Here is a 7,740-nt window from a genome sequence, read left to right as displayed (position 1 = left end):
AGAGACAGAGAGAGGGAGGGAGAGAGAGAGAGAGAGAGAGACAGAGAGAGAGAGGGAGGGAGAGAGAGAGAGACAGAGAGAGAGGGAGGGAGAGACAGAGAGAGAGGGAGGGAGAGACAGAGAGAGAGGGAGGGAGAGACAGAGAGAAGAGAATGAAATGTATACACCAACAACAGTGCTGTAAAGTGTTACCATGACAACATACTAAAATCACAGTACTTAACAGGGACATTTCAACCCAACGATCATTTGATGAACCAGAACCACTACCCTGACACACACACACACACACACTTATATACAGTATATATAGATATTGTGCGACTCCTGAGGGTCATGCATTTGGATGTTTTGAGAGCTGCAGTCAGTGGATAACATGTTCTGGTTCATGTACAAGAATAAGAAAACCACTTCCAGACATATACACAGCTAACACATCATAAAATATAAATCTATAAAACAGTTAATGTGATAAAAACATAATAAAAGATAACTTCATCAAACACAGCCGACATGATATCAAACAGAATTTGATAAACAGCTGAAGATCTGTAGCACCAGAACTGTTTACAAAAGTCACAGGATAACTTGATAAGAATCCTTAGAAGGCACAGTTATAGTAAGTTATCGTAACTAATACAGTTATTGTATCTTGTACAGTTTCATCTTTTCATTTTGCAGAAGCGTTTTGGAAGGGTGGCCTTTCCTGACTCCCTCACTAGCTCTCACTCACTCACACACACACACACACACACACACACACACCCTCACTAGCTCTCACACACACACCCTCCCTCCCTCACTAGCTCTCTCTCACTCACACACACACACACACCCTCCCTAGCTCACACCCTTTGTTTTACAGTCTAAAGATTCTCAGCATCTATGACGTCAACAAATTACACATCTGACCATTTGTTGTAATTTCAAAATGAATCTTTCACCTCTCAGCTTTCACAACACGTTTCAGTTCAACAAATAAGTTCACAGTTACAAGATCCTCCTCTAATCTCCATCTGCCTATTTCACAACATTCACAACCCCTTCCAGAGGTCAGTGTTTCTGGAACAGCCTCCCAGATCAACTGAAACATTGCATGAGCATTTACCAATTTAAAATAAATAAATAAATATCTCTTGGAGCAAGTGTCTTAATATTCCTTTTCAATTGATGCCTTTCATATTACTTTATTTTCATTTAATCACAATTTTTAGTTTTCATTAAAATGTTTAACTTCTGTCTCACATTTTAAATTAGTGAACAATAACATAATGTTTTGTCATTCTTAATATTAGAATATTATATGCGTTTTCTATTTCATTTCTTTTTATTACATGACTTTTTAGTGAAGGCTTCTGGACAAGCCCGACCAGGTTTCTTCACCTCCACTGCAAAAATAGCTTTTTTGTCTTTCATTTGTTATTGTGTGTGCAAATCCTAAATAAATAAATAGTATCTAGTACGGTTATAGTATCTAGTTACTAGTACAGTCAGTGGTAGAGAGACAAGGGTCTCATAGTATCTAGTTACTAGTACAGTCAGTGGTAGAGAGACAAGGGTCTCATAGTATCTAGTTACTAGTACAGTCAGTGGTAGAGAGACAAGGGTCTCATGGAGTCGTGGTTTTCCGTCTTCATTGCTTGAGAGTGGAACACACACACACACACACACACACACACACACACACACCAGTGACCATTAGCGAGTGTACTATGATCCGTCCTCAGCTCCAGTCAGCTTTGGTTTCGCTTCATAACACTTATGTTGATAGCGTGTTGATAGCGTGTTCATAGCGTGTTGAGTCAGGTGTAATCAGCGTCAGACCCTCGGTTGCTTCAGAGGCATTTCCATACGAACAAGCTGTGGAGAGAAGAGGAAGAAGGAAGTGATGTCACTGGTGGTTCCTTGGCGTCTGTCTTTCAGAAAAAGAAACATTCCAAACAGAACAAAAACGTCATGACAACATGAATCCAGGCTGACCTGCAGTCGTTGCCCCCGGCGCTGATCACGTACTTGTCATCGCAGGAGAAACGAATGTTTGTCACATGAGCTGAGTGACCCGGATACCGCTTGTGTTTGGCCTGAGAACAAGTCACATGACCAGTCATATTCTCAGAAACACTGATGGCTTCTAATCTGAAACAATCTTTAATAAATGTTAAATTAATAAATGTTATCACCAGAAAACTTACAAATTTTTCTGTGCATGGAAATTCAAACAGTTTTACAAGTCCGAAGTCGTCCCCGGTAACCACGTTCAGGCCGGCGTGGGAGACACACGCACAGTTGACGTCCGCCTTGTCAGCGTTCCGAGGCCACACGCCCAGAACCTCGTCACCGAGCACACTGGGAAACAACACACGCACACACACACACAGTATATTACACTTAAAGCAGAATGTGACCCTGTAATCCAGTAGATTTGCTGTTTTCATTCTTCAATAGTCGACACATTCACAAACAATCATGTTTTAAAACGTCCTCTGAGTCCAGATGTCTCTCTCTGAACGCCCTGATCAGTCCTGATGTTCCGAACTGCCCCTTTGAGTCAATTCCTACAACTCCCAAGATGCCCCTCTCCCTCCCACGCCAAGTCCTTCTGTTCAACAGAGCTAGAACACAGGATCAGAGTAGAGCAGGTCAGCAGGTCAGAGTAGAGCAGGTCAGAGTAGAGCAGGTCAGCAGGTCAGAGTAGAGCAGGTCAGAGTAGAGCAGGTCAGCAGGTCAGAGTAGAGCAGGTCAGAGTAGAGTAGGTCAGCAGGGTCAGAGTAGAGTTGAGTAGAGCAGGTCAGAGTAGAGCAGGTCAACAGGACAGAGTAGAGCAGGACAGAGTAGAGCAGGTCAGCAGGTCAGAGTAGAGCAGGTCAGAGTAGAGCAGGTCAGAGTAGAGTTGAGTAGAGCAGGTCAGAGTAGAGCAGGACAGAGTAGAGCAGGTCAGCAGGTCAGAGTAGAGCAGGTCAGAGTAGAGTAGGTCAGCAGGGTCAGAGTAGAGTTGAGTAGAGCAGGTCAGAGTAGAGCAGGACAGTAGAGCAGGTCAGCAGGACAGAGTAGAGCAGGTCAGAGTAGAGCAGGACAGAGTAGAGCAGGACAGCAGGTCAGAGTAGAGCAGGTCAGAGTAGAGCAGGTCAGAGTAGAGCAGGTCAGCAGGTCAGCAGGTCAGAGTAGAGTTGAGTAGAGCAGGTCAGAGTAGAGCAGGTCAGAGTAGAGCAGGTCAGAGTAGAGCAGGTATTTGAAGGCGGTATGAGAGTGTTTGGGAGGTAAACAGACCTGCTGTTTGGATAGTTGTGATGCAGCTGCAGGTGTAATGATGCTGGTTTGAGACGGTGCAGAAATCCACATGAACATGGATTCAGGGTGAACCTCCCCTTTAACAGATTCTCCACCATCACCTGACTAGTCCAGGTAGGTAACCAGTGCAACCAGTTAAACCAGTTCAACTAGTTTAACCAGTCCAACCACAATAACCTGTTTTACCAGTTATACCAGTTCAAACACTTTAACCAATTTCATCAGCCTAATCAGTTCAACCAGTTTAACCTGCCCAGGTCACTGACCGCCCACCTGGTCCAGGTTGCCCAGGTGATTCTCTCGATGATTGACAGCTCCGTCACCATCTTCCCTGACGGAACCTCATGCACCTGTCGACTGTATGTCCCTGTAGACACCTGAAACACAGCCGGATGGTCACTATGGCAACAGAGAGAGAAGGGATGGAACACTCTTTTCTTCTTCTTTACTACCTGGATGAACTTGCTGTCGGCAGAGAAGTCTGTCTGGATGACCAATCCTGTGATGTCCTTACAGTAGCCAATCCGGTTGAGGGAGGGGCCCAGCGTGAGGTCATAGAAGTCCACCGCCCCGTCCGTCGACGCCACAGCGAGCAGATGGTTGTCTGGGCTGAACCTGCAACAGCTAACCCCGTTAGCACACGGCTAGGCTAACTAACACACAGGGACACCCCGTTAGCACACGGCTAGGCTAACAGCTGGGCTCACCGGATGTCCTGGATGGCGACGCTGCGGTCTCTCTTCTTGCTCCAGACGGTCAGAGAGTTGACCAGCAGGACGATGAACTCTCCGTTCTCCATGCCGATGGAAACCATGTCTCCGTTTGGGCTGAACGCTGTGCACTTGGCCGGGTGACCCAGACTCACCTTGTTCAGAAGTTTCTACAAGAGAGGAGAGGAGAGTTAGGGGTTCTAACAGTAGAATGCAGAGTTATGGTCAGGGACAGGGTTGTGGTCAGGGTCAGGGACAGGGTTGTGGTCAGGGACAGGGTTGTGGTCAGGGACAGGGTTATGGATAGGGTCAGGGACAGGGTTGTGGTCAGGGACAGGGTTATGGTCAGGGACAGGGTTGTGGTTATGGTCAGGGTTGTGGTCAGGGACAGGGTTGTGGTCAGGGACAGGGTTGTGGTCAGGGACAGGGTTGTGGTCAGGGTTATGGTCAGGGTCAGGGTTGTGGTCAGGGACAGGGTTATGGTCAGGGTCAGGGTTGTGGTCAGGGACAGGGTTGTGGTCAGGGACAGGGTTATGGTTAGGGTCAGGGACAGGGTTGTGGTCAGGGACAGGGACAGGGTTGTGGTCAGGGTCAGGGTTATGATCAGGGTCAGGGTTATGGTCAGGGTCAGGGTTGTGGTCAGGGACAGGGTTGTGGTCAGGGACAGGGTTGTGGTCAGGGACAGGGTCAGGGGTCTCACCTTGTCAGCGGCGTCCCAGATGCGTATGGTCCCGTCGTCGCTGGCGGAGATGAAGAGGTGGCTGCTGGGATGCGTGGCGAGCCCCCAGATGCGTCCCTGCGTGTGACCGCTGACCAGGCTGTTAGACACCGCTGTCTTCTCCCCCACCTCCATGATCTCTCCATCCCTGGTCCCCACCAGGATCTTCCCCTGCCACACACACACACTACCATCACAATCACAACCACAACCACCAATACCACCACACACACACACCCTGCTGACAACCACAACACCACCCCACCCCCCCCCCCCCCACCCACACACACACACACCCTGCTGACAACCACAACACCACCCCACCCCACCCCCCCCCACACACACACACCCTGCTGACAACCACAACACCACCCCACCCCCCCCCACACACACACACACACACCCTGCTGACAACCACAACACCCCCCCCCCCCACACACACACACACACCCTGCTGACAACCACAACACCACCCCCCCCCCCCACACACACACACACACACCCCCTGCTGACAACCACAACACCCCCCCCCACACACACCTTTCCTCGGCACACAGAGCGGACGTTCTCCACGGTCTGGCCCGTCTCCAGCTGGAACGCCCGGCAACGCTTCATCTCCTGATCCCACAGCTTCACCGCCCCGCCCTCCTTGGTGCTGTTCCACACACACACACACACACACACACACGTCTCTGAGGGTGGTGTGTGTGGTGTGGTGTGGGGTGTGTGTGTGTGTGTGTGTGTGGTGGTGTGGGGTGTGTGTGTCTCACGGCCTCTCCTTGCCCCCGGTGACTATGAGTCCGTCTCTGAGGGTGGTGTGTGTGGTGTGGTGTGTGTGTGTGTGTGTGTCTCACGGCCTCTCCTTGCCCCCGGTGACTATGAGTCCGTCTCTGAGGGTGGTGTGTGTGTGTGTGTGTGTGTGTGTGTGTGTGTCTCACGGCCTCTCCTTGCCCCCGGTGACTATGAGTCCGTCTCTGAGGGTGGTGTGTGTGTGTGTGTGTGTGTGTGTGTGTGTGTGTGTGTGTGTCTCACGGCCTCTCCTTGCCCCCGGTGACTATGAGTCCGTCTCTGAGGGTGGTGTGTGTGGTGTGGTGTGGGGTGTGTGTGTGTGTGTGTGTGTGTGTGTGTGGTGGTGTGGTGTGTGTGTGTCTCACGGCCTCTCCTTGCCCCCGGTGACTATGAGTCCGTCTCTGAGGGTGGTGTACATGCTGAACACCGGGCCGGCGTGGGCCTTCGCCACCACACGCAGCAGGAAGTGCTCCCTCCACACGTACACGTCTCCGTTGATGGCGCCAGAGAAGGTCAGGTGGTTCTGTTGGACCAATGATGTCATCGTGTTTTATGTGGTGTTTACCTGGCAACAATGCTTTGATTGGCTACAAAATGAAGCATCATCATGTTTGTGTTTCTGGAATGTTGACAGTTCGGAGACTTAATTCACCCTCGACACTGAAGGAGTTACCATGGATACAACACAGACACGCAGTATCATCATCGTAGGGCCATGGTGTCCTGTTGTTGTTGATGTTGATGATGTGGTTGTGGTGGTTGTTGTGGTGATGGAGGTGGTGGTGGTTGTTGTTGTGGTGGTTGTTGTGGTGGTGGTGGTGGTTGTTATTGTTGTGGTGGTGGTTGTTGTGGTGGTTGTTGTGGTGGTGGTGGTTGTTGTTGTGGTGGTGGTTATTGTTGTGGTGGTGGTTGTTGTTGTTGTGGTGGTGGTGGTTGTTGTGGTGGTTGTTGTTGTGGTGGTTGTGGTTGTTGTTGTGGTGGTTGTGGTTGTTGTGGTGGTTGTTGTGGTTGTGGTAGTTGTGGTGGTTACTCACGGCGCCGAAGGCAACAGAGAGCATGGTCTGCATGCGTCCGTCCTCCACAGAGCCGACCACACCCTTCTTGTACACCAGCGCCCCGCCCACCAGCGTCCAGAACTTGATGTGTTTGACTCCCACAGACACGAACTGGCTGTCAGAGTCGGGTCGAAACTCCACCACGAATATCCGCTCAGCGTGGCTCCCCTGGCTGGTCACCATGGCACCTGAGGAACAGCCATCACTGTCACCATGGTAACTACGGAAGAGTTGTTACTGTCACCATGGTAACTATCGAACAGTTGTTACTGTCACCATGGTAACTACAGAACAGCCCTTACTGTCACCATGGTAACTACAGAACAACCCTTACTGTCACCATGGTAACTACGGAACAGTGTCTGACCTTCCTGCCAGCGCCAGACAGTGATGGTGTGTTCTGGCTCCGCCCCCAGAGACAGCAGCAGCTTCCCCGTGGCGCTGAAGTTGACATAGGCCACGCCCTTGGCATGAGAACAGCGCAGGACGGACAGCGTCTGCTTGGTCAGCGCATCCCACACATGGATGGACGGGGCTAGACCTGAAACACACACACACACACACACACACACACAGCAGGACTCAGTAGAACTCAGTAGGGTGTGTGTGTGTAGGGTTAGGGTCAGGGTCAGGGTTATGAATGAAGGCTTGTCAGACAGAGAATGGCGCCATCTTACCTGGCATGTCTGTGACGTCACCTGGTATGTCAGGTGACAGGATGAGGAAGCAGCAAAAGAAAATAGGTGGAAGAATGAGAAACGGAAAAATGGTGTCATATCGATATAGAACAGGGTCAGAGGTCAGGGTCGGGTATGTACCTATCTGTCCTGTGGCGATGATGTTTTGGTATTTGGGGTGCTGGTTGACAGTCAGACAGAGGATGTCGTCTGTGTGCTCCAGGTAGAAACTCTGAGTCCCTGGGAGACAGAGGTCGAAGGTTAAAGATCACACTGTAATCCACTCATACTCAAACACACCAGTGGAGAGGTTCAGCATGGACGGTTTAGAGGTGGGGGTCAGGGGTCATGGTTAGAGGTAGGGGTCAGGTCAGGGTTCGGGGTTAGGGTCAGGGGTCAGTGTTAGGGGTCAGGGTTAGAGGTAGGGGTCAGGGCCAGGGGTCAGGGGTAAGTTGTCATGGTTACCAGCTGAGAGGTTCTGTATCACCACGGCAGCAGCGGTG

At 50.5% G+C, this 7,740-nt stretch overlaps 1 protein-coding gene across 1 annotated transcript in view; it reads right to left on the bottom strand.

Moving 5' to 3' along the window:
* Positions 1 to 1,427: 1,427 nt before the first annotated feature.
* eml6 (EMAP like 6) overlaps positions 1,428 to 7,740 on the bottom strand; it is a gene marked incomplete at its 5' end in the record, with an annotated part of 24,100 nt that continues 17,787 nt past the window's right edge. The window contains 13 exons of the mRNA XM_083690143.1: positions 1,428 to 1,860; positions 1,981 to 2,081; positions 2,193 to 2,346; positions 3,562 to 3,665; positions 3,741 to 3,903; positions 3,996 to 4,168; positions 4,699 to 4,887; positions 5,257 to 5,371; positions 5,871 to 6,028; positions 6,540 to 6,748; positions 6,928 to 7,101; positions 7,379 to 7,477; positions 7,703 to 7,740. The exon at positions 7,703 to 7,740 is cut by the window's right edge and continues 92 nt beyond it. Of these exons, the coding sequence (XP_083546269.1) occupies positions 1,836 to 1,860; positions 1,981 to 2,081; positions 2,193 to 2,346; positions 3,562 to 3,665; positions 3,741 to 3,903; positions 3,996 to 4,168; positions 4,699 to 4,887; positions 5,257 to 5,371; positions 5,871 to 6,028; positions 6,540 to 6,748; positions 6,928 to 7,101; positions 7,379 to 7,477; positions 7,703 to 7,740 (1,702 nt within the window). The 3' untranslated portion in view covers positions 1,428 to 1,835. The remainder of the gene's footprint in view (positions 1,861 to 1,980; positions 2,082 to 2,192; positions 2,347 to 3,561; positions 3,666 to 3,740; positions 3,904 to 3,995; positions 4,169 to 4,698; positions 4,888 to 5,256; positions 5,372 to 5,870; positions 6,029 to 6,539; positions 6,749 to 6,927; positions 7,102 to 7,378; positions 7,478 to 7,702) is intronic.

Source organism: Argentina silus (genome assembly GCF_951799395.1).
Source record: "Argentina silus genome assembly, chromosome: 18".
NCBI lineage: Eukaryota > Metazoa > Chordata > Actinopteri > Argentiniformes > Argentinidae > Argentina > Argentina silus.
This window is presented reverse-complemented; position numbering and strand designations above follow the sequence as displayed.